A 27,266-nucleotide genomic window follows, 5' to 3' on the forward strand; every position below is an offset into this window, starting at 1 on the left:
GGAAGGGGTCTCCCATGATTTTATTTGCTCTGGAGTTGCACCTCCTGTTGTATAGTTCCTGCAGGGGGGCGAGTGAAGTTCCCATAATGCGTTCGGCAGAACGCACTACTCTCTGCAGAGCCTTCTTGTCCTGGGCAGAGCAATTCCCAAACCAGATGGTAATATTTCCGGACAAGATGCTTTCCACAGCCGCTGAGTAGAAGCACTGGAGGATCCTCGGAGACACTCTGAATTTCCTCAATTGCCTGAGGTGGTAAAGGCGCTGCCTTGCCTTACTCACGAGTGCTGCTGGCGTCTGATGTCCATGTCATATCCTCAGAGATGTGGACTCCCAGATATTTATAACAGCTCACCCTATCCACAGTATCCCCATTTATCCTCAATGGAGTGTACGTCCTCGGATGATGTGCCCTCCTAAAGTCCATGATCAGCTCCTTAGTTTTTTTGATGTTCAAGAGGAGGCTGTTGTCCTGGCACCAGAGTGCTAGATCAGCCACCTCCTCCCGGTAGGCCTTCTCATCATTGTCTGAGATCAGGCCCACCACCACAGTGTCATCAGCAAACTTAATTATTGAGTTGGAGATGAACCTAGGCACACAGTCATGTGTGTACAGGGAGTACAATAGGGGGCTGAGGACGCAACCCTGGGGCGATCCTGTGCTCAGGGTGAGGGACTTTGATGTATTCCCTCCCATCTTGACTACCTGGGGCCTGGCGGTGAGAAAGTCCAGGACCCAGGCACACAGGAAGGTGTTGAGCCCTAATTCCAGTAGCTTCCCGGCCAGTCTGGTGGGGACTATCGTGTTGAAGGCTGAACTGTAGTCTATGAACAGCATCCTCACGTAGCCCCCCTTCTGGCTGTCAAGATGAGAGAGAGCGGTGTGCAAGACCTGGGAGACCGCATCGTCCGTGGACCTGTTCGGACGGTATGAGGCTCGTAGTGGCAGGAACATCCTCACACTGTTGGTGAATGGCCAATGGATAGATGGTTAATGCACTCTATTGTCACATGTACCTGGCTACACTGCAGAACAAAGCATTTCACCGTAGCGAGGTGTCATAGTGAAGTCCATTATCTGTAATACAGTTCAGTAAAAATACCATACATAAGCTCAATCATACCCATGTACAAGAGTGTAAGAATAGTAGATAACACTGCTGTAGACTACAAGACTCGCCATCTTCCTGCCGCCATCTTGTATCCATTATAACTGTTGAGTCTTATCTTGGCCGTGAAAGCCCCGTTGTCCTGGCAACGGCACCGCTGCTCCACCACCCTGAGCCGCTGCAGGCTGCGTCCCATCCATTCGCTCGCACCACCTCTATGGGGCCTCCAGCTGTCCCCGATCCACACCATCCCCCCGGCTGCTGCAGGGCCAAGAGCGGGGCCTGAGCCTGATGTGGCCTCCTGTACATCAGTGAGACCAAACGTAAATCAGGCGACTGTTTCGTCAAACACGTGCACTCGGTATGCCAAGGCCTACTGGATCTCCTGGTTGCTCCCATTTAAACTCCCTCCTTACGGCCCAAAGGTATGAACGTTGATTTCCAATTTTAAGTAATTAGCCTACAAAGAAACATCCCCATCCCCATTCTTGCACCCTCTTTTTTACCACCCTCTCTTCCCTGTGACGTGCGTAGGGTTGCACCCATTTCACGCGCTCTCCCTCTACCTACATTCCTTCCTCTGGCTTCACAATTCTCACCACTTTCCTTATCTCACACGTTTTTGTCCTTGCAACTGTCCTTTGTCCAACCATCTACAGTGCCCTCCATGATGTTTGGGCCAAAGACCCATCATTTATTTATTTGCCTCTGTACTCCACAATTTGCGATTTGTAATAGAAAAACTCACATGAGGTTAAAGTGCATTGTCAGAATTTAACAAAGGCCATTTTTATACATTTTGGTTTCACCATGTGGAAATTACAGCTGTGTTTATACATAGTTCCCCCATTTCAGGGCACCATAATATTTGGGACACAGCAATGTCATGTAAATGAAAGTAGCCATGGTTAGTATTTCGTTGCATGCAATGACTGCTTGAAGTTTGTGATTCATGGACATCACCAGTTGCTGGGTGTCTTCTCTGGTCGTGGTCGTGATGCTCTGCCAGGCCTGTATTGCAGCCATCTTTAGCTTATGCTTGTTTTGTGAGCTAGTCCCCTTCAGTTTTCTCTTCAGCATATAAAAGACATGCTCAATTGGGTTCAGATCGGGTGATTCTCAGATCGGGTAAACTCAAGAATTTACCATTTTTTTAGCTTTGAAAAACTCCTTTGTTTGATCTTGAGCAGATAGGATGTGTCTATACACTTCAGAATTCATTATGCTACTACCATCAGCAGTTGTATCATCAATGAAGATATGTGAGCCAGTACCTTCAGCAGCCATATATGCCCAGGCCATAACACCCCCACCACCATGTTTCACAGATGAGGTGGTAAGCTTTGGATCATGGGCAGTTCCTTCTCTCCTCCATACTTTGCTCTTGCCATCACTCTGATATAAGTTAATCTTCGTTTTATTTGTCTACAATACCTTTTTCCAGAACTGTGGTTACTCTTTTAAGTACTTCTTGGGAAACTGTAACATGGCCATCCTATTTTTGCGGCTAACCGGTGATTTGCATCTTGCAGTGCAGCCTCTGTATTTCTGTTCATGAAGTCTTCTGCAGACAGTGGTCATTGACAAATCCACACATGAATCCTGAAGAGTGTTTCTGATCTGTCGGACAGGTGTTTGGGGATTTTTCTTTATTACAGAGAGAATTCTTCTGTCATCAACTGCAGAGGTCTTCCTTGGCCTGCCAGTCCCATTGCGATTAGTAAGCTCACCAGTGCTCTCTTTCTTCTTAATGATGTTCCAAACAGTTGATTTTGGTAAGCCTAAGGTTTGGTTGATGTCTCGAACAGTTTTATTCTTGTTTCTCAGTCTCATAATGGCTTCTTTGACTTTCATTGTCACAACTTTGGCCCTCATGTTGATAAACAGCAATAAAAGTTTCCAAAGTTGATGGAAAGACTGGAGGAACGACTTGGTGCTGAGAGCTCTCTTATACCTGCATTAAGGAGGCAATTAAACACACCTGAGCAATTACAAACACCTGTGAAGCCACGTGTCCAAAACATTATGGTGCCCTAAAATTGGGGGGGGACTATGTATAAACACTGCTGTAATTTCTACATGGTGAAACCATCATGTATAAAAATGTCCTTTATTAAAATCTGACAGTGTGCACTTTAATCACATGTGATTTTTTTTCTATTAGAAATCCCATAATGGGGAGAACAGAGGCAAACAAACCCGTCTGAAGAAGGGTTTCGGCCCGAAACGTTGCCTATTTCCTTCGCTCCATAGATGCTGCTGCACCCGCTGAGTTTCTCCAGCTTTTTTGTGTACCTGCAAATAAATAAATGATGGGTCTTTGTCCCAAACGTTATGGGGGGCACTATATCTATAGAAAAACATTCCTCTCTGTATCCACCCATCACTTGCCAGGTTTTGTCCTGCCTCCACTTCTCTAGTGTCGTCGTCGTCGTCTCATCCCCCCCCCCCCCCCCCCCCCCACCACTAACGCCACCTATCCATGGTCTCCAAAGATGCTCGAAAGAGACCTAAAGAATTCAGAAAGGAGGAAGAGTTGACATAAAGCAAGTAATTAGTACAAGAACATAATTAGTAAGCGCACAGGTCGATGGTGGTGCAAGAGACAACCGTGTACATTGTCACGGTGGGGTTAGTCCTTTGGGCAGGGGTTTGACTAAAGTGACAGGGATATGGAAATGCGTGGGGAGGCAGAGGGGGGTGAACAGTGACAGGAACAGTGGTGAGGAAGGTGAAACGGGGACAGCAAGAACTAGAAACAAGCGGCTGCAGTGCAAATGGCTCGGTACACATGGTGGGGGAACCGATTGTAAATGGTCTGTTGTAATATCACTCCTCACTATTATGGGAATCTCCTCATAAAACAGCAACAAACCCCACCTATTCTTTCTATCCTTCCTGAAAATGCAGACTTTTAATTAGACAAGGTATAGAAGTACATTTGAAGCGAAGATCGGGTAGACACACAGATTCTCTTGCCCGCAGTTGGGGAATCGAGAACCAGAGGACATAGGTTTAAGGTGAAAGGGGAAAGATTTAATAGGAACCCGAGAGGTAACATTTTTACACAAAGGGTGATGGGTGTAAGGAACGAGCTGCCAGAGGATGAAGTTCCTGTTGAGGCAGGAACTATTGCAACGTTTAAGAAACAGTTAGACAGGTACATGGATAGGACGGGTTTGGAGAGATATGGACCAAATGCAGGCAACTGCGACTAGTGTAGATGGGACATGTTGGCTGATGTGGTCAAGTTGGGCCGAAGGGCCTGCTTCCATGCTGTAAGACATTATAACTATAGAATTTGTGTAGATGGGGAAAAGAGGTTGGCATGGACGTGGTGGGCCGAAGGGCCTGTTTCTCTGCTGTACGACTGTGGAATGGGGAAGGATGCTCCTGAATGTGGGAATGTCCTAAACCAGAGCCATGGTGTCAGGAGGGCCGTCTAAGTTTGAGAAGACTTTACAGCCACTGCGTGGAAACAGGCCCTTCGGCCCACCGAGTCTGTGTCAACCAGCGATCACCCCGTACACCAGCACCATCAAGACAAGTCAAGAGTTTATTATCATGTGTCCCAAATAGGACAATGAAATTCTTGCTTGCTGCAGCACAACAGAATATTGTAAGCAAAAATACAGAACAGTTCAGTTCAATATACACATAAATAGTAAGATTAAACGAGAACTTACCAGTTTGAAGTTTGATCGTTATTTTATGAGGAATAACGTTGAGGGAATACGTGAAGAACCCCGCCAGGACGCATGCGTGTCAGTCTTCAAAGCAGCGGTGTGAAATCACAGATAACTAATGACTAAACATAGTAAGATTAGAGAAGACGATACCAGTTGAGTATGTGATCAAGGGTGGGAGCGGAGGGCATGTATTCCCTCAACGTTACTCCTCATAAAATAACGATCAAACTTCGAACTGGTAAGTTCTCGTTTAATCTTATTAATTTGCTTCGGAGTCACGTGAGTGACTACGTGAAGATTTTAAAGCTCTGTGAGTCCATGCATTACATCTGCCTTGATTATGGGGAGAATAGTGTTAACATCATTAGACATCAATACGATATTGAAAAAACAACGATAAATTTATCAACACCAAATTATAGCCCCTATTTATGGGGTAAAATTATATTACAGAACTTAAAATTGTTTCTGCAAATGTTCCAGGTTCAATTACTGGTTTGTTATAAAATCGTTGGAAAGTTTTCTCCGTTGACCATCCTGCTGTCTTGAGGATTTGGTCCATAGGAACATCCAACTTCATAGCTGCCGATGTAGCTGCAGCCCTGGTGGAGTGAGATTTAAAAATGTTAGTGTCTACTCCAGCCTTTATTAGGACCTGTTTTAGCCATCTCGAGATGGTCTGGACTGTCACTTTTTTGTGTGGCTGTTTGTAGCTGATTAAAAGTGCCATTTCTTTGCCTCTGATGATCTTAGTATACTCCATATATAATAGCAAGTGTGTTACAATACAGAGACGATCATCTGTCGGGTAGGCCCTGAATTCTATTTTTAGGCCTGCTGACCCCTGTCTGTTCTGTTTGACTAATTCATTGATGTGAAAAGTTAAATTTCCAGATGAAGTAGTCATGTTGTCCAGCCTTAGTTTCTGTAGCGACTGGACCCTTTGTGCCGTGACCAAGGCCATCAGCATGACTGTTTTCATAGTCGGTTTCTGTAGGGACAGAGCTGTAGCTGGAGACCAGTTTCTTAACATGGTCAGTACAATGCTCACATCCCATCTTTAGGAGTACCTGGTTCTTGGGGGATTAACATTAAAAATGCCCCTCATGAGTTTAGTTACCAGGGGGTGTGTCCCAACAGAATGCTGCTCTGTTCCTTGCCACAGGTATGTTGATAGAGCACTTCTGGCACAATTGAATTCCAGAACAGACGGGATGTTCATAGAAGGTTACACAAAAAAGCTGGAGAAACTCAGCGGGTGCAGCAGCATCTATGGAGCGATATAAATAGGCAACGTTTCGGGCCGAAACCCTTCTTCAGACTGATCGGGGACGGGGGTGGACGGGGACAAGAAAGGGAAAAGGAGGAGGAGGTGCCCGAAGGCTGGGGGATGGGAGGAGACAGCAGGGGGGCTGAGGAGGGGGAGGAGACAGCAAGGACTAACAAAATTGGGAGAATTCGATGTTCATGCCCCCGGGATGCAGACTCCCCAAACGGAATATGAGGTGCTGTTCCTCCAATTTCCGGTGCTGCTCGCTGTGGCCATGGAGGAGACCCAGGACGGAGAGGTCGGAGACGGAGTGGGAGGGGTAGTTGAAGTGCTGTTTGGACGCCCATGGTGAAGATGAGGGGGTGAGGGCCTAGAGAATTGAATGCGCGGAGACGACGGAGAGTGTCTGAGGTGTCTTGAATTTTGGACGTCCATGGTATGTTCATAGATCTGTGGGTGATGTTATTTATGTGACAGTACATTTCCCATTACTTGATGTACACCAAGTACTGTTTTTTGGTGGACTGTCTGTGAGCCGCTGAAATAATATCCACTGTTCGGTCCGTCTGTCCCAGGTGTAGTAGAGGTGCTTTCAAACTACAAATTAATAGCTTTATATAATTATGACATGGGTGACTTTCCCTTGTTACGGGATGAACCAGTAAATTAGGTCTATGATGGATGGTGATGCATGGTTCTAATACCATGTCGAGTATCACTGGGAACCATGGTTGAATAGGCCAATCGGGTACTATCAAAATACCAGACGCAGAGTCTTGCTGTATTTTCCTTAATACCCGACTGATGAGGCAGAAAGGAGGGAATGCATAAATAAACAATTTCCCCCAATGCAGCGAAAATGCATCTGTTGCCGTTGCCCCACGGTCTGCTGATAATGATTGGATTGGAACAATGCCTAATGTTATCTTTCCACCATTTTAGTTCCATTATGGCCTCTGTTGGTAGCTTCATTGGTCTGTCAAAATGACCACCATTAATTTTGAGTGCTCGTATTTTAGCCCTCTGTAAATTTCGATAATGTAAAGGTCCGAATTGTGCGGCTGGAAACGCAGCCACTATTTTGCCAATTATTCTTGCTACCAATCTGATGGATGGTTTAGTGATGTCAATGATTTTGCTGCAAGCCTCTATTAAGGCTGAAACCTTTTCTTTCGGAAAAGTCACTGACATGTGAACTGAGTTAATGGTGAACCCCAGGTAATCCATTGTGGTTGAAGGCGTTAATTTAGATTTAACTGGATGGATGATAAACCCCAGTGTTTTCCCAAATAATTGTTTTGTGGCTGTTACTGTTTGTTTAGCCAATTCCAAAGTTTTGCCCACAATAAGTATGTCATCTAGATATGCCATTACCATGTGTTTTTGTTTCCGCAGAAACGCTAAGGCTGGTTTCAAAATTTTACTGAACAGCCTGGGGCTGATGTTAGCTCATTAGGTAGTGCCCTGTACTGCCACAGCTGACCCATCCAGTTGAATTTTAAATAACATCTGTGGTCACCTCTGATGGGTACTGTATAGTAAGCATCTTTTAAATCGATGCTTGCCATGTAGTAACCTTAGGAAATCAATTGCTTAGTAGTAACAAAGGTTTCCATCTTGAAATGAATATATTGTACGAAAGTATTCAAATTAGTCAAATCTATGATGATGCGGCACCCACCATCTTTCTTGTTTTTGATAAAGATATTGGACACAAATTCCTGTGATTCGTGTTGGGTTTTCTCAATTACTCCTTTTTTATAAAGCCGCTGTAGTTCAGCGTGTGCTTTTGATTTGTCTTTGCCTGTAAGCACGAACATTCGGTTTGGTACATGCTGAACTGGAGGGTTATGTTTTTGTATAAATTCTATGGTATAACCCTGGATACTGCTTAAAATATAAGTGTCGGTAGTTAACTTATTCCATGCATCCAGATAGAAGTGTAATCTCCCACCAACCTCCATGCTCCCTTCAATTCGTAAGGAATCAGACCCACCTACCTCCATGGTTACCAGTGGTAGGTTTATTACTTTTTCGGTATTCTCCGTGGACGTTGAGGCGCCGGTGTCTGGGTCTGTAGTTGGGTTGGTGTTGAGGGTTTGCGCATTTTCTAGGAAGGCCGGTCTGGGCCATGGCCTAAAAAAGGCCGATGTTGAGTGTACCTGGCCTTCGTGCTTTCACCAGTTTGTCTTGGCCGGCTGGTGGGTGCGTAGGGGTGCTGTTTCTGGCCGAAGTAGTTTTTAGACGTTGCTTTAATGAGCCCCAGGGTTTTAGCCTCTTCGTTAAGTTATTTTACCTGTTTGGATAAGTCACCTCCAAATAGTAATATTGGTGGTTTGGAGGTTCCGGGTTTGCACAGGCCTGCAAATTTGGGGTCTAAAGCCGGTTGGATGGCACTCTTCCTAATACTATTTAACTCGTATTTGGAGTTGTAAAATAAAGCCAGTGCATCCTGCTGATCTTGTGTCATGTCTTTTTCGTTGATTGTGTGGGTGAAAGCCGTAATTCCCGCTGTTAGGACTTTCAGAACTTTTTGTAGTTTCAAGTCCCTGGCTCTGATTGAGGCTCCGACATGTTTCCAAATACACTGGTTGACACTGGGAACATTCAGTGATTTGCAGTTCCATGGTGGTAAGTGTCTTGCTGTGGTGTCCAATAATGCCTGTCCTTGTAGCTGATTGAATGACATGTAGTCAATACTTGCCGCTATTTTAGGTTCCAGGTTTTGCCCAGTTTAGTCAGGTTGAATGAACTGGGACACCATATCCAATAGGTTTTCTTGCACCCCATGCACACTAGGACTATGTTCTGCACCCCTCTTCAGGGTCAGCCCAGAATTGACCCCCCGTACTCCCCTCTGATGAGGGAGAAGCACTGTGCAGCCCTACAAGAGGTACTGCTGTAGGACTTACTAGCTGCCCACTGTGACTAGTCTCCATCTCCTGTTCCTCAAGCCGCTCCAACCGGCCCCAATGCTCATGGGCACTGGCCGCTCGCGGCTGTTCAAAGTCGGACTCATCGGAGTCAACGACTCTGTGTCAGTTTTTTGCTTCGCTTTACCGCCCGGCCCTGGTGTTGATTTGGCCGGTGCGGGAGCGAAGTCGGGCACAGCTGTTCCCATTATGGGAGATTGGTGTGCCGTTGGCTGCTGCTGCCGGCTGCCCGCAACTCCGCGGTTCTCTCCCGCCAGCTTTTTCGCAGCCTTCTTGTTTTTCTTGGATCTGTCCATGCCTCCACCTGTGATAAAGTAAGTGGAAAGAACGCAGAGTCTCCTTACCTGCTGTTCCCGGCTTTTAAATTCTGCCGCTAAGGGGAACGTTCCCCCTGCTGTGACTCGTTGCAATGCGTGTAGCAATATGACACGCATTCGTCCTGGCGGGGTTCTTCACGTAGTCACTCACGTGCCTCCGAAGTAAAATAAGCAGATAAAGTGCAATAGGCTGTTACAGTTCAGAGTTTGTTTGTAGGCGAGTTTAATAGTCTGATGGCTGTGGGGAAGAAGCTGTTCCTGAACCTGGATGTGACAGATTTCAGGATCCTGTACCTTCTGCCCAATGGTAGCGGAGAGATGCATGCGTGGCCAGGGTGTTGTGGGTCCGTGATGATGTTCGCAGCGACTGCGATAGATCCCTTTGGTGGGGAGGTCAGAGCCGATGATGGACTGGGCAATGGTCACAACTTTCTGCATTCATTTTCGCTCCTGGACGCTCAGGTTGCTGAACCAAGCCAGGATGCAACCGGTCAGCATGCTCTCTACTGTGCACCTGTAGAGGTTCGAGAGAGTCCTCTTTGACATACAGACTCTCCGTAATCTTCTCAGGATCCTCCACATACTAGGGACAATTTTTTACAATTACACCAAGCCAATTAACCTCCAAACCTGTATGTCTCTGGAGTGTGGGAGGAATCCCACACAGGTCACTGGGAGAATGTACAAACTCCATGCCGACAGCACCCATGGCCAGGATCGAACCTGGATCTCTGGTGCTGTGAGGCAGCAGCTCTACCGCTGCGCCACTGTGAGGGGAAGTGTCCTCACCAATGAGCAACAAGGCAGTGGGATTTTTCCCCCCCTCCTCTCTCCAGAATGTTGTTGAGTGAATAGTGCCCTGTGGTCCTGGGGTTTGGTGGAGTATTGCTGCTGAAGAGATGAGCAGGGAGCAGGAACAGGACACTGACTCTGACCAAAGGGAAGCCTGTGTGTGATGATGGACGTGGCCTGTGGGAGCAGCCGATCCCCACCTTCTGCACTAACTGGGGCCCCTTGTGTTGTACATTGGCAGGCATATCAGCAGTTGTGGGAGGACCAGGATGCTCTGGAGCAGGCCTACCTGCAGGCCCGGGAGGAATACCACAGCCTGCAGTGGAGAGACACCAGCACCAGTGGCCACTGCGTCGGCACGTTCGACCCCGACAGGTAAGTGTCCGTTTGGGGCAACTGCAGCTGAGCAGAGGAGGTGAAGGGAGGGCCGGGACAGTGAATGGTTCGCAAACTCCTGCGTCCTGAGAAAGCTCCCTAAAGCTCCACGATCGGCCCCTGAAGGAGGCCAAGTGGTAGAGTTGCTGCCTTACAGCACCAGAGACCCGGGTTCCATCCTGCCCACGGGTGCTGTCTGTGTGGAGTTTGTATGCTCTCCCAGTGACCTGCGTGGGTTTTCTCCAGGTGCTCGGTTTCCCCCTACACTCCAAAGATGAACAGGCTTGCAGGTTAATTGGCTTTGGTAACATTGTAAATTGTCCTAGTGTGTGTAGGATAGTGGTAGTTTGCAAGGATCGCTAGTTAGCGCAGATCCAGTGGGCCAAAGAACCTGTTTACGCAACTCTACCACTGCGCCACCATACCACCTCATCCTCTGATGTTGTCTATATATAGACTACAGCTGCTGTAAATAGATAACCTATCATTATCTAAATGATAGCATCTGCATGTTCATCTGTGAGTGTTGACGGGGCAGTCATTAGCCTGTACCAGTGGGAGTTGGTGAGGACAGCTTCACACTCTGCAGTCTGCTCCCTCTTAGTGTGGCTGCTCTGAGAATCTCTCCCACACACCCGGGCACCACGCCTTTGATGTCCCAAACATTCCCCAATCCCAGACCGCCTCCTCCCCACGTTCATATGAGACTTCAGAGACACAGCGCGGAAACAGGCCCTTTGGACGACTGAGACCGGGCCGGCCAGCGATCACCACGTATGCTCGCAGTATCCTACACCCTAGGGACAATTTACACCAAGCCTATTAACCTACAAACCTGTTCGTCTTTGGAGTGTGGGAGGAAACCTGAGCAAACGGAGAAAAGCCACACAGGACACGGGGAGAATGTACAACCTCCGTACAGACAGCACCCGTAGTCAGGATGGAACCCGGGACTCTGGCGCTGTGAGGCAGCAACTCTACCGCTGCGACACAATGCCATTGTCGATCAAGCACATGAACGGTATAGCACAGGAACAGATCCTGCAGCCCAGCGTGTGGATGGTTAATGTAGTTGGGATTGGACCTGTGGCAAACCTTATAAAGTGTAAAGAGTTACTGAGAACATTGTTGCTGGTAACCATGTGGTGACAGACTGCTGTACGTGGCGGTGTGTAGAGGCCGGGACTGCCCATGGTTTATCCGTACAACATTCATGTTTTAACGTGCTGCCCTCACTATCTGTCCCAGGGAAGTGGAGGGGAACATCTTCCGGCTTGGGATGCATTTGGAGGATGTGAAGGAGCGGATGGAGCCAGTCCCCGTGACCAGCCGCTCCACGGACCATCAGAGTGATGAAGAAGCTCTTCCTAACTCCTGGCAGATGAGAGGCCCTGCCCCGCAGCCTCAAAGACCCAGGCCCCTGGTGGAACCCCCAAAGCCAACGTCTCACAGCCCAGCGGACACCCAGCACAATCCCAAACGCAGGGTAAGACTGGCGGACACAAAATGCTGGAGTAACTCAGCGGGACAGGCAGCATCTCTGGAGTGAAGGAATGGTCGAGACCCTTCTTCATACTAATGTCAGGGAATGGGGTGGGACAAAGATAGAATGTAGTCAGAGACAGTAAGACTGGTGTGAAAACTGGGAAGGGGGGGGGGGGGGGGGGGGGGGTGAAGAGAGTAAGCAAGGGCTAGGAGGGGTAATGACCATAATATGATAAGCTTTAATCTGCAATTTGAGGGAGAAGGTTAAATCACAAGTGTCAGTGTTGCAGTGGAATAAAGGGGACTATGAAAGCATGAGAGAGGAGCTGGCCAAGGTCGACTGGAAAAGGATCCTAGCATGAACAACAGTGGGAAAACAATGGCAGGAATTTCTGGACATAATACAGAAGATGCAGAATCATTTCATTCCAAAGAGGAAGAAAGATTCTAGAGAAATTCTAAGAGGAAGAAAGATTCTAAAGGAAGTAAGAAACAAGGGAATAAAACTAAAAGAAAAGGCATATCATATCGCAAAGAGTAGCGGGTAGCCAGAGGAATGGGAAAACTTTCAAAGACAGGTAACAAAAAGGGCAATACGGGGTGAAAAGATGAAGTACAAGGGTAAGCTGGCCAAAAAATATAAAGAAGGATAGTAAAGGCTTCTTTAGGTATGTTAAAAGAAAAAGATTAGTAAAGACAAATGTGGGTCCCTTGAAGGCAGAAACAGGTGAAATTATTATGGGGAAGAAGGAACTGGCAGAAAAGTTGAACAGGTATTTTGGTTCTGTCTTCACTGAGGAAGACACAATCTCCCAGGTCTACTAGAGGACAGAGGATCTAGGGATACAGAGGAACTGAAATAAATTTGCATTGGGCAGACTGATGGGACTAAAGGCTGATAAATCCCCAGGACCTGATGGTCTGCATCCCAGGGAACTCAAGGAGGCAGATCTAGAAATTGTGGACACATCGGTGATCATTTTCCAATGGTCAATAGATTCAGGATCAGTTCCTGTGGATTGGAGGATAGCTAATGTTATCCCACTTTTCAAGAAAGCAGCGAGAGAGAAAACGGGGAATTATAGACCAGTTAGCCTGCCATCAGTGGTGGGGAAGATGCTGGAGTCAATTATTAAAGAGATAATAATGGCACATTTGGATAGCAGTAAAAGGATTAGTCCAAGTCAGCATGGATTTATGACGGGGAAAACCTGCTTGACTAATCTGGAATTTTTTGAAGATGTGACAAATAAAATGGATGAAGGAGAGCCAGTGGATGTAGTGTTTAGACTTTCAGAAAGCTTTTGATAAGGTCCCACACAGGTGATTAGTGGGTAAAATTAGAGCACATAATATTGGGGGTAGGGTGTTGACGTGGATAGAAAATTGGTTGGCAGACAGGAAGCAAAGAGTAGGAATAAATGGGTCCCTTTCAGAATGGCAGGCAGTGGCGAGTGGAGTGCCGCAATAATAAGCCACTCTTGCTTATTATTATCTCAATGGGGTTAGGTCAGGTAAGGGGGAGGTACAGCGAGACCTGAGTGTCCTTGTACACCGGTCACTAAAAGTTGGCGTGCAAGTACAGCAGGCAGTGAAGAAAGCTAATGGCATGTTGGCCTTCATAACGAGAGGATTTGAGTATCAGAGTAAAGAGGTTCTTCTGCAGTTGTACAGGGCCCTGGTGAGACCACATCTGGAATATTGTGTGTAGTTTTGGTCTCTTAATATGAGGAAGGACATCCTTGTGATTGAGGCAGTGCAGCGTAGGTTCACAAGATTGATCCCTGGGATGGCGGGACTGTCATATGAGGAAAAATTGAAAAGACTGGGCTTGTATTCACTGGAATTTAGAAGAATGATGAGAGGGGATCTTATAGAAACATAAAATTATAAAAGGACTGGACAAGCTAGATGCAGGAAAATGTTCCTAATGTTGGGGGAGTCTAGAACCAGGGGCCACAGTCTAACAATAAAAAGGGAGGCCATTTAAAACTGTTGAGAAAAAACGTTTTCACCCAGAGAGTTGTGAATTTATGGAAGGCAGTGGAGGCCGATTCACTGGATGAATTTAAAAGAGAGTTAGATAGAGCTCTAGGGGCTAGTGGAATCAAGGGATATGGGGAGAAGGCAGGCACGGGTTATTGATTGTGGATGATCAGCCATGATCACAATGAATGGCGGTGCTGGCTAGAAGGGCCAATGGACTCCTCCTGCACCTATTTTCTAAGTTTCGATGAAGTTAGAGAAGTCAATGTTCATGCCGCTGGGTGGTGCTGTTCCTACAATTTGTGCTGGGCCTCACTCTAACACTGGAGAAGGCCCAGGACAAAGCCCGCGCTTAGTTTCGCCGCTATCCAGGAGTTGACAACTGGAACAGCGGGTACAGTAGATGAGGTTGGAGGAGGTGCAAGTGTTCACTGGAGGAACAATGACCTACTCCTGCACCTATTAGCTACTGTATGTATCTATGTAAGTGAATCTCTGCCTCACCTGGAAAGACTGGGTTCTTGGATGGAGTCGAGGGGGGAAGTAAAGGGGCAGGTGTTGCATCTCCTGCAGTTGCAGGGGAAAGTGCCTGGGGAGGGGGTGGTTTGGGTGGGACGGAATGAGTTGACGAGGGAGTTTCAGAGGAAACGGTCTCAGCGGAAAGCAGAAAGGGGTGGAAATGGGAAGATGTGGCCAGTAGTGGGATCCCGTTGGAGGTGGCGAAAGTGTTGGTGGATTATATGCTGTATAAGACTGGCATCTCTGTTGCAATACTGTGAGCTTCAGCTGAAGGGATCAGCTTCTGCCTGCAGTCTTGGTTTGCCCGCTCACCCCATCACTGTCTCGCTGATGCATTGGTAATCCATTTGGAAAGTTCCTTTCCTATTTCCACTGTCCTGGTGTCTGTCCTTGCTTCCTCATGTGCTCCCGTGGGAATGAGGTCCCCACAAACAATGTCAACCTCTCTATGTCACCACCTCTGTGACCACCACATGGCCACAACCTTCCCTCATCAATTCTCTTCAAAAGAAACTCTTTGACCCATTTGCAAGGCATAAATGCATGCTGACTATCCGTAATCAACCCTCACCTGGCCAAATGCTGCCACATCCTGTCTCACACAACCCCCTCCAGTAATTCACTTACCCTTTTGCTCTTCGTTTACTTGTAGAATCTCCTTGGATTCTCCCTTACCTTCGAGCCGAGCTACCTCATGTCCATGGTTTTCCTTCCTTTGGTGTAGCCCTCCTTCCTTTAGGCTGCTCAAGGGGCTCATAAGTTCTAGGAGCAGAATTAAGCTATTTGGCCCATCAAGTCTACCCCACCATTCAATCATGGCTGATCTATCTCTCCCTCTCAACCCCATTCATATGCCTTCTCCCCATAACCCCTGACACCCCTACTAATCAAGAATCGGTCAATCTCCGCCTTAAAAATATCCATTGACTTGGCCTCCACAGCCATCTGTGGCAATGAATTCCACCACCCTCTGACTAAAGACATTTCTTCTCATCTCCATTCTAAATGTGCATCCTTTTCATGTGAGGCTTGATCCCAGTCTCCCCTTTCCTGGCCAGATCCTCAATATACCGCTTGAACCAGGGTTCCTTACTCCTGCATCTCTGAGATGGAAATATATGACCAATCGTTCAGCATCAGTGCATCTATTCTCTATAACTTGCCCCCAACACTTTTCCCTCTGAGAGGAACATGTTGTCCCTGAACTGTCCCTGTCTCACTGTTGAAAACCTCCCATTTACCAGATAAGTTCATGTTATAGGAGCAAATTAGGCCATTCGGCCCATCGATTCTACTCCCTCATTCAATCATGACTGATCTATCCCTCCCTCCTAACCCCATTCTCCTGCCTCCTCCCCATAACTCCTGACACCGGTAATAATCAAGAACCTGTCAACCTCTGCCTTAAAAATATCCACTGACTTGGTCTCCACAGCCCTCCGTGGCAATGAATTCCACAGATTCACCACCCTCTGACTAAAGAAATTTCCTCCTTGTCTCTTTTCTGAAGGTACGTCCTTTTATTCTGAGGCTAAGGGCTCTGGTCCTAGACTCTCTAACTAGTGGACACATCCTCTCGCAATCAACCTTTGCATGTTCCTTTGTAATGCCGTCAAGATTAGCCTTTTTTCCCAACTTGGGACTTTAACTTGTGGACCAGTCCTGCCGTTCTCTTTCACTATTTTTAAACTAATGAGATTATGGTGCTGCCACATTTCCACCAGATGCCACTCTATTCACATCTCTCCATCTGTCACCTCTACCACCAGGAGAGAGCACAACAGGGGCATCAGTGTTCAGGAAGGAACTGCAGTTGCTGGTTTAAACTAAAGATAGACACAAAAAGCTGGAGTGACTCAGCAGGTCAGGCAGCATCTCTGAGAAAAGGAATAGGTGATGTTTCAGATGGAGACCATTGTTCAGACTGAGCCAGAGGAAGGGGAAACAAGAGATAGAGGCAGTGATATAGTGAGATAGAAAAGCGAATGAATGAATGATGAGCAAAAGGTAACAATGATCAAGGAAAGGTGGGGTCCACAATTGATTAGTTTGGTCTGAAGAAGGGTCTCGACCCAAATCGTCACACACTCCTCTCCAGAGATGCTGCCTGTCCCGCTGAGTTACTCCAGCTTTTTGTGTCTATCTTCGGTTTAAATCACCATCTGCAGTTCCTTCTTACACATGATTAGTATAGGGGCCAGGGGTGGTGGGGAAAAGGCAGGAGAATGGGGAGGGAGAGATAGACCAGCCATGATTGAATGGCGGAGTAGACTTGATGGTCCGAATGGCCTAATTCTTCTCCTATCACTCATGACCTTATGACATTGGTCTATTGTCGGGTGAGGGCCAGATGATAATGAGTTATACAGACAAAGGAAGTCAATAGCCCTCCAGTAAAATGAGTACAATGACTAGGGTGGGGGAGTGATGGTGAGAGAGGGGATGCAAGTGCTACTTGAAGTTAGAGAAATCAATGTTCACACCGCTGGGCTGTAAGCTGCCCAAGCGACATATGAGGTGCCGTTCCTCCATTTTGCGTGTGACCTCACTCTGACAGTGGAAGAGGCCCAGGACAGAAAGGTCAGTGTGGGAATGGGAGTGGGAGTTGAATGTTTGGCAACTGGGAGATCGCGTAGATTAAAGTATTTAGTAAATGCCAGGAGCCCACCATGTCAAACCTTCTCTGATTAGAAAATGCATGATCCATGGGTCAACATCACTCAATCTAAAGTCTGGAACTTGCCCCCAACAACACGATGACTCAGGTTGGTGATGGCAGCTCACCTGGACCGTCTCAAGACCAATTCAAGATGGGCAATAAACGCTGGCCAGACCAACAATGGCCACATCCCATAAATAATGGCAGGAGATGTGTAGGAAGGAACGGAAGATGCTGGGTTACACACAAGATAGACACAAAATGCTGGAGTAACTCAGTGGGTCAGGCAGCATCTCTGAAGTAAAGGAATGGGTGACATTTCACGTTGAGACCCTTCTTCAGACTGAGAGTCAGGGAAGAGCGAGTCTAGAGATATGGAAGGGTAAGGTGTGAAAATGACAGATCAATGCAGACAAAGGAAAATGTAAACTGGTTCATTGTTAGCTGTGGGGAAGATGAGAAAACCAGGCATACAAATCAGTAATATTAAATCAGGAGGATAGTAGAACTGGTCGGAGAACTGGGATGGGGGAGGGATGGAGAGAGAGGGAAAGCAAGGGTTACGAAGTTTGAGTGATCAATATTCATACTGCTGGGCAGGGTGTTTGTGAATGATGTGGGGGGGGGGGGGGGGGGGGGGGGGGGGGGGGTCAGGCATGGACGAGCATCTACCAGTATTCTTTATCTTTTCAACGACACTTTGCGGCCATTTATACATGGTGCTGATAGATTGAGGTGTTGGCGAGTCTTGCAGAGATGGTGTGGCTTGGTGAGGGAGGTGAGGGTGCATCATGGTCACCGCTGCTCTGTTTTCCAAAGCTCCTGGTTCCCAGCGCGGCGTTGCGACTGGGGAAGGTGGACGTGGAGGTGAGCTCGGTGAGTGGCGATAGTGAGAGTGAGGACATCATTCCCAGAACCCTCACACACAAGAAGATGCAACTGGAAGAAAGCTTCGACAAGCTGTTAGACCAGTGAGTATGGTTACACGTACAGTGCCGCCATCCGTTCAATTCTCCGCACTACACATGCTGTTTCCGATCTCCAAACGTCGACATTCAATGGAATATCACATCTCTGACCACCAGGGAACTCTGGCCAATAGTGCAGTGCTCCATGTATCAGGAATCAGATGATCCTGATTGTGCCTCGGTCATGACTGTTCATTTATCCTTTAGACTTTAGAGATACAGTGTGGAAACAGGCCCTTCGACCCACTGAATCCACAGCGATCCCCGCACACGAACACTATCCTACACACTAGGGACAATTTACAATTATACCACGCTAACTAACCTACAAACCTGTATGTCTTTGGAGTGTGGGAGGAAAAGGGGGTATGGAGAGAAGGCAGGTACAGGATACTGAGTTGGATGATCAGCCATGATCATATTGAATGGCGGTGCAGGCTCGAAGGGCCGAATGGCATACTCCTGCACCTATTTTCTATGTTTCTATGAAGCACCCAGAGAAAGCCCTCGTGGTTATGGAGAGAACGTACAAACTCTGTACAGTCAGCACCCACAGTCAGGATCGAACACGGGTCTCTGGCGCTGTAAGGCAGCAACTCTACCACTGCGCCACCGTGCTACCCTCTGCCCCTTTTTAGAAATGGTTTTAATAGTTTTTCATTACTTTGTGCCCATCAACCCCAAGCACAGAAACTGCCCTTCAGCCCATCTCGGCCACACTGGCCATCTCCGTTGATGCCAGTTACCATACCGCTGGGTCTGTAGTGTGTGTGACCACTGGCATCTCACTGCCCCTCTGGAAACTACATGAGTGTTGTGGGAGTCTGTGCCTGCACTGTCCATCAGACGGAAAGATTCCAGCCCCTGCTCAGGACACAAACCGCTCCACTTCCCTGACCCTTGCTTGCAACAGCATTCACTCACTGTGATAGTACAAAGTCCACATGCAGATGAGCTGGTGCAGTGGGGTTGACCCCTTAGTTTAGTTCTGTTGAGTTTATTGTCACGTGTACCGAGGTACGGTGAAAACCTTTTGTTGCGTGCTAACCAGTCAGTGGAAAGACAACACATGATTACAATGGAGTCATTTACAGTGTGCAGATAATTGATAAGGGAATAACATTAGTGCAAGGTACAGCTAGTAACGTCCAATCAAAGATAATCCGAGGGTCACGAATGAGGTATATAGTAGTTCAGGACTGCTCTCTCTCTGGTTGTGTGGGATGGTTCAGACCCCTGCTGTACACATGCCGTGACTTACAGACTTACAGCTCTGGTTTCCTCCCACACCCTGTGTGTATGAGCGAGCCTTCAGGACTTGGCGGGGTGGGTGGATCACTCTTGCCACTGCTCCGGGGATGCAGTTATCTTCTGCCTGGTGTGAACGGGTCATTTACCCACCCCCACATATACTCACCCCCACCCCCGGCCATGATGACCAGGGCAGAGAAGAGCAGAGCTGGAAGCGCTGAGTGGACTCCCTCCCTCATTCACATACACACCCACTCACTCACCCACTCACTCACTCACTCACTCACTCACTCACTCACTCAGCACTGGATATAGGGTGCACTTGAATCACTCAGATAAAAACTGGCATCACTCAAGGTAATGCTACGGTTGGATATAGGGTGCAACCTTGCAATCAAGGGAAAAAAGGTTGGTATGTCACCCTAAGAAAGGGAGTTTGATTGTTCCGGGGGATTCTTCAAGCAGCAGGTATTGGAGCTTCCAGGGAGAAGGCAGGTCTGGATTTAGTGTTGTGTAATGAAGAAAGGGAGTTTGAGGTTAAGGCTTCCATGATGGAGGTAGTTGAGCAGCTAATATAAGATTTAATCCAATTCCAGGGAGAAGGGTAAATCGGAGGTTTCAGTGTTTGAATGAAAGGGGACTTGGAGCTATAAGGGAGGAGCTTGAGTTGACTGGAAAGATACCCCAGCAGGGATGCCAGTGGAACAACAATGGCAGGTATTTCTGGGAATAATACAGAAGGTGCAGAATCAGTTCATTCCAGAGAGGAAGAAAGATTCCAAGGGGAGTAAGGGGTGACCGTGGCTAACAAGGAAAGTCAGGGACAGTATAAAAATAAAAGAGAAGAAGCATAACATAGTAAAGATGAGCGGGAAGCAAGAGGATTAGGTAACTTTTAAAGAGCAACAGAAGATAACTAAAAAGGCAATACGGGAGAAAAGATGAGATACGAAGGTAAGCTAGCCAAGAATATAAAGGAGGATAGTAAAATCTTCTTTAAGTATGTGAAGATGAAAAAATTAGTTGACTAAAATTGGACCCTTGAAGAATGAAACGGTTGAATTTATTCTGAGGAACAAGGAAATGGAACAAGACATGACAGATGAGTTGAACAGGTACTTTGGATCCGTCTTCACTAAGGAGGACACAAACAATCTCCCTGATGTACTAGTGGCCAGAGGATCTAGGGTAACGCAGGAACTCACATTAGGCAGGAAATGGTGCTGGGTAGACTGATGGGACTGAAGGCTGATAAATCCCCAGGGCCTGATGGGCTACATCCCAGGGTACTTAAGGAAGTGGCTCTAGAAATCGTGAATGCACTGATGATCATTTTCCAATGTTCTATAGATTCAGGATCAGTTCCTGTGGATTGGAGGGTAGCTAATGTTATCCCACTCTTTAAGAAAGGCGGGAGAGAGAAAACAGGGAATCATAGACCCTTTTAGCCTGACATTGGTGGTGGGGAACCTGCTGGAGTCAATTATAAAAGATGAAATAGCGGCACATTTGGATAGCAGTAACAGGATCGGTCCAAGTCAGCATGGATTTACAAAGGGGAAATCATGCTTGACTAACCTTCTGGAATTTTTTGAGGATGTAACTAGGAAAATGGACAAGGGCGAGCCACTGGATGTAGTGTACCTAGACTTTCAGAAAGCATTTGATAAGGTCCCACACAGGAGATTAGTGGGCAAAATTAGAGCACATGGCATTGGGGGTAGAGTGCTGACGGATAGAAAATTGGTTGGCAGACAGGAAACAAAGAGTAGGGATTAACGGGTCCCTTTCAGAATGGCAGGCAGTGACTAGTGGGGTACCGCAAGGTTCGGTGCTGGGACCGCAGCTATTTACAATATATATTAATGATTTAATGAAGGGGTTAAAAGTAACATTAGCAAATTTGCAGATGACACAAAACTGGGTGGCAGTGTGAACTATGAGAATGCAGGGTGACTTGGACAGGTTGGGTGAGTGGGCAGATGCATGGCAGATGCAGTTTAATGTGGATAAATGTGAGGTTATCCACTTTGGTAGCAAAACAGGATGGCAGATTATTATCAAAATGGTGTCAAGTTGGGAGAAGGGGAAGTGCAACGGGATCTGGGTGTCCTTGTGCATCAGTCACTGAAAGTAAGCATGCAGATGCAGCAGGCAGTAAAGAAAGCGAATGGCATGTTGGCCTTCATAACAAGATGAGTTGAGTATAGGAGCAAAGAGGTCCTTCTGCAGTTGCACTGGACCCTTGTGAGACCACACCTGGAGTATTGTGTGCAGTTTTGGTCCCCAAATTTGAGGAAGGACATTCTTGCTATTGAGGGAGTGCAGCATAGGTTCACAAGGTTAATTCCCGTGATGACGGGACTGTCATATGTTGATGGAATGGAGCGGCTGGGCTTGTATACTCTGGAATTTAGAAAGAAAAGAGGGGATCTTATTGAAACATATAAGATTATTAAGGGTTTGGACACGCTAGAGGCAGGAAACCTGTTCCCGACTAACACACTCCCTCACACACTCACCCACTCGCAGGCCGGCTGTGGCCTTTCTTCCTGCCCCTACTCTCTCTCCCCTCACCCTCTCTCACACACTCTTCCTGGTCATTCCCAACATAAACAATAGAAAAATCGCCATTTTCCTTCTTTCATATTCTCCTATATCTAATATGATTAAAGCCTTCAGCTCATGTGATAGGAGCATAATTATGCCATTCGGCCCATCAATTCTACCCCGCTATTCAATCATGGCTGATCTATCTCTCCCTCCCAACCCCATTCTCCTGCCTTCTCCCCATAACCCCTGACACTCCTCTAGAATCTGTCAGTCCGTGCCTGCACCCATTGCCTTGGCCTCCACAGCCGCCTGTGGCAAAAAACGGGTCAGTTTTGTGGTTCTCTGGTTGCCAGGTGTGAAAACTTCAGGGATTTGCCTTTGTCGCTGGAGCTGGACAAGGTGGGACAGAGACGCATCCTGGAATCACCACCCACCCCCCCAAACATCCAGAGACTGGGGAAGGAGGAGCGGATGGAGGGGAGAAGGATCGGAGCTTCTTGCAGTGACCCGGATACAGAAAGCAGGAAGGCTCATGAACTGTGAGTAATGAGACAGGGAACTGTCGGCCGTCGGCCGTCCACTCATGGAGTGTTAGACCTCCCCCTCCACCACCCCCTCACCTCCCTCCACATGGGACCTTTCCATCGGGTTCTCCAAGCGGCAATCCCACCTCTACAACGGAACACCTCTTGCACTGCCATGGGCTTGTTTTATGTTTATGTTTTGCACTAATGCTATTTGCACATCTCGGAACATTTAAGAAACATTTGAACAGGTTCGTGGATAGGACAGGTTTAGAGGGATATGGGCCAAAAGCAGGCAGGTGGGGTTAGTGTAGATGGGGCATGTTGGTCGGTGTGGGCAAGTTGGGCCGAAGGGGCAGTTTCCACGCTGTCTGATTGCTTTATGGGCCTGCCCCACTGGGCGACTTTTTTGGTGACTGCAGGAGACTACGCAGTCGCCACATGGTCGCGGATGGTAGCCAGGGAGTCGCCTTCATGGTCGTGAGGAGTACCCGCATTCTGGGAACTAGTCGCGGCCTCATTATGGTCGCTGAGAATATTTCAACATGTTGAAAAATTTGCTGCGACTACAATTAAGTCGCCATGGAGAGTAGGAAGAATTCTCGTGCCGTAGTTGGGTCGCCAGGAGGTTGAACGATCTCGTAGGTTGTAGCCGGTGCTGACCAGTGAATTTCAATGGATCAGTGCGGAAAAAAAATGTAAACAGGATTTCTCAGAACCAAGGATAACCGACCGGTAATGTTAATGTCCGCCGAGCTTCACAGCCGTGTATCTCTGGCTTCTTTAAAGTTGTCTCCACTCCTTTTCCCCCCTCTCCCCTCTCCTCCCTCCTTTTAAAGGACTTGCGTGACACTTCCCGTACATTGTGCTTTCACTGTCTTAATTACAGCGCCAACCATCCTGTATCCTGTTCATCGCGGTATGTGTCTGTAACACATTGGCTTTGCACCATGTGAATTTCACTCAGACAGCGCTCCCCCCCCCCCCCCCCTGCTTCCCTCTCCCCCCCCCCCCCCCTGCCCTGGCCCCGCCTTTTGCGATGTGTGTGTGTGTGTGCGTGTATTCCACTCTGACAGTCGCTGTTCCAGTCGCCGGTTTTTCAGTCGCCTGAGAAATTGCCTAAGTGAGGCAGGCCCGTTAGTTATTGTTCCAAGTGTCGAGGTACCATGACAAGCTTTTGTTACGTGCGAGCTATCCAGTTAACGAAAATATTCTACATGATTACAATCAAGCCTCCATGGTGTGCAGGGAAAGGATACAAGAAAACGTACAACATTTAGTGCAAGATAAAGACCTATTAAAGATGTCAAAGGTCACCAATAAGGTAGATGGGAGGTCAGGACAGCTGTCCAGTTGGTGAGAGACAGTTCAGTTGATGTTAACAGCTGGGAAGAAACTGTGGGAATGAATCTGGAGGTGTGCGTTTTCACATTTCTGTACCTCTTGCCTGATGGGAGAGGGGAGAACAGAGAGTGACAGGGGTGAGACTTACCCGTGATGATGCTGCTGGCCTTGCCGAGGCAGTGTGAAGTGTAAATGGAGTCAATGGAAGGGACGTTGGTTAGAATGATGGTGTGGGCTGCGTCCACAATTTGCTGCAATTTCTTGCGGTCCAGTTTGGAGCTGTTCCCGAACCGTGCTGTGATGCATCCCGATATGTAGCGCATCTGTAGGCTGGTGAGAGTTGTTGGGGACATGACAAACTTCCTAAGCCTTCAAAGGTAGTAGAAGAGTTTGTGTGCTCACTATTGTGTAGAATGTATGTGCAATGTATGAGTCATTTGTTGGGGGTGTTGTCTAAGACTGTGTGCCCACGGTAGAGTGCGGGCAAGGTTTACATTGTACCTCACAATAACCTCAGCTTGATGTCAACCTCCCTGCGTCAATGCCCATTGTTAATGCAGACAGTTAGTGCACCTTTATCCATGTTTTCCAGAAGTTGATGATGATTTCTTCGCTTTAATAGGCGGCGGCCGATGAAGATGGCGGCTATGTCCTGCGGTGGTTTCAAGGACTCGCGACGGCCAGGACTGGACGGGGAGGAGCTGGTGGCCAGAGGCAGGTCATTCGCATCACACGCCACCCCCACTGACTCTGAAGGAGCTGTCCCGATGGAGCGGAGGGACCTTTCACCAGCCAAGAGTGGGGCGGGTGTGGACGGAGCTGCTTCTCCAGTGCTTGTGCCGTGCAAAACTCTGCTGCGAGCAGCGTCGGGGCCCCTGGAGGTAACGGCACCTTGACAATGTCTAATGGCTGACACTTCATTGCAGGGGATGTAATGAAGGCTTAGACAATAGACAATAGACAACAGGTGCAGGAGTAGGCCATTTGGCCGTTCGAGTCAGCACCGCCATTCAATGTGATCATGGCTGATCATCCCCAATCAGTACCCCATTCCTGCCTTCTCCCCATATCCCCTGACTCTGCTATTTTTAAGAGCCCTATCTAGCTCTGTCTTGAAAGCATCCAGAGAACCGGCCTCCACCGCCCTCTGAGGCAGTGAATTCCACAGACTCACCACTCTCTGAGGCTAATTGTAACCATTCCTAAGCAAGAAAATGTAAACAAGTGGCCAGGCATCTCTGGTGAGAGAAAGAAAATGGTGGAACGTGTGTATCATATAAAGAGAAGATAGATTTACACACCGCTCTGCCCAGGGTCTTCCCAGCCGGGCAGGGTGGCGCCTCTGCAGATGCAGTCATATAACATATAACCATATAACAATTACAGCACGGAAACAGGCCATCTCGGCCCTACAAGTCCGTGCCGAACAATTTTTTTTTTTTCCCCTTAGTCCCACCTGCCTGCACTCGTACCATAACCCTCCATTCCCTTCTCATCCATATGCCTATCCAATTTATTTTTAAATGATACCAATGAACCTGCCTCCACCACTTCCACTGGAAGCTCATTCCACACCGCTACCACTCTCTGAGTAAAGAAATTCCCCCTCATATTACCCCTAAACTTCTGTCCCTTAATTCTGAAGTCATGTCCTCTTGTTTGAATCTTCCCTATTCTCAAAGGGAAAAGCTTGTCCACATCAACTCTGTCTATCCCTCTCATCATTTTAAAGACCTCTATCAAGTCCCCCCTTAACCTCTGCGCTCCAGAGAATAAAGACCTAACTTATTCAACCTATCTCTGTAACTTAGTTGTTGAAACCCAGGCAACATTCTAGTAAATCTCCTCTGTACTCTCTCTATTTTGTTGACATCCTTCCTATAATTGGGCGACCAAAATTGTACACCATACTCCAGATTTGGTCTCACCAATGCCTTGTACAATTTTAACATTACATCCCAGCTTCTATCCCGTCAGCCTCTGTTCTCAAGAAGGAACTGCAGATGCTGGAGAATCGAAGGTAGACAAAATTGCTGGAGAAACTCAGCGGGTGCGGCAGCATCTATGGAGCGAAGGAAATAGGCAACATTGTCTAGCAGCTGATGATGTGTGACTCGGTCTCCGCCACTGGGAAAGTTCTCAACCTCCTGGATTCCAGCTTTAGTTTGAGTTCAGTTTAGTTTATGGTCACGTGTGCCGAGGTACAGTGAAAAACCTTTGTTGTGTGCTAACCAGTCAGCGGAAAGACAATGCACGATTACAATCGAACCATCCACAGTGTATAGATACAGTATAAAGAGAGTAATGTGAATGTCGTTTGATGCAAGATAAAGTCTGATCAAAAAGATAGTCCGAGGCTCTCCAATGAGATAGATAGTAGCTCAGGACCACTCTTTAGTTGCTGGTAGGATGGTTCAGTGATAACAGCTGGGAAGAAACTGTCCCAGAATCTGGAGGCGTGCGTTTCATACTCTGTACCTCTTGTCTGATGGGAAAGTGGCAGAACTTGCCACTAGGGGCGCCGCATTGATGGCAGCCTCTGCCTACAGTCTGTCTGTTTTTCTGTCTTTTTTCTAATTTATTCAGTTTTAAAAGTTTGTTGGAGATTTCTTTAGCTTTTCTATGTGGGGGAGGGGGGTAGGGTAAGGGGGAAACCGTTCCCCAGTCACTTGCTTACCTGGATCGCCGTTGAAGCTCCGGAGTGTTGGGCCTGCTACTTTAAAATTGGAGCTGTGGTCCGTAGAGCTCCCAGCGCGGGCGGTGCTGACTTCAACATCGCGGAGTGTAGGGACCCTTTGCCGAGGGCCGCCAGCGTTGAATCTCCACCCAGCTCGGCCTGTGGACTTCGGGTGCTGTGGACTCCGGTAGGAGGTGGCCGATTCGGATGTCCAAGCCGCTGAGGATGTCCTCCAGTCCCGACATCGGAGTTCCATCACCCCGGCGAGCAGGCCTGAACATCGGGCCGCCCGTAGCGGCGACAGCAGGGGATTCGGGAGCCCCCCCCCCCCCGACCACGGGAGGACTACAGAGGAGGATGACTGAATTTTGAAGCCTCCCCTCACAGTGGGAAACTTTGACCCCGCTGTGTGGGGATGTCTGTGTTAAAGTCTTTCGTGTTCTGTCCTCTATTATTTGTATGGCTATATGGCGACCACACATTTCACTGTACTAATTGGTGCATGTGACAAATAAATGTCTCTTGTGTCTTGTAAAGAGGAGAAGAGGGAGTGATCAGGGTGAGACTTGTCCCTGATTATGGTGGTGGCCTTGCAGAGGTGGTGTGAGGTATAATGCTGTTTTGTATATTTCAGGAGCGCATCGTGTCTCCAGAGACGGACAGCGGCTTTGTGGGGTCAGAGTGTAGTCGGATCACACCCGCGGTCCACACCCCTGAACAATGGCCGCTGAAGAGGTAGGCACTGAGCTGCTGAACAGAGCACACGTGAGCAACAAGGCTGCTGCTCCAACGGGCTACATGGAGCGGACAGGGTTAG

The 27,266-nt window shown here is 47.8% G+C and overlaps 1 protein-coding gene across 1 annotated transcript in view; it reads left to right on the forward strand.

The window, feature by feature from the left end:
• Positions 1 to 27,266, forward strand: part of akna (AT-hook transcription factor) — a 110,944-nt gene that overhangs the window by 26,113 nt on the left and 57,565 nt on the right. Inside the window, exons 9-14 of the mRNA XM_055659723.1 lie at positions 10,350 to 10,483; positions 11,732 to 11,969; positions 17,952 to 18,103; positions 22,258 to 22,443; positions 24,395 to 24,653; positions 27,084 to 27,184. Of these exons, the coding sequence (XP_055515698.1) occupies positions 10,350 to 10,483; positions 11,732 to 11,969; positions 17,952 to 18,103; positions 22,258 to 22,443; positions 24,395 to 24,653; positions 27,084 to 27,184 (1,070 nt within the window). The remainder of the gene's footprint in view (positions 1 to 10,349; positions 10,484 to 11,731; positions 11,970 to 17,951; positions 18,104 to 22,257; positions 22,444 to 24,394; positions 24,654 to 27,083; positions 27,185 to 27,266) is intronic.

This window comes from Leucoraja erinacea, chromosome 31 (assembly GCF_028641065.1).
Source record: "Leucoraja erinacea ecotype New England chromosome 31, Leri_hhj_1, whole genome shotgun sequence".
NCBI classification, from domain to species: domain Eukaryota; kingdom Metazoa; phylum Chordata; class Chondrichthyes; order Rajiformes; family Rajidae; genus Leucoraja; species Leucoraja erinaceus.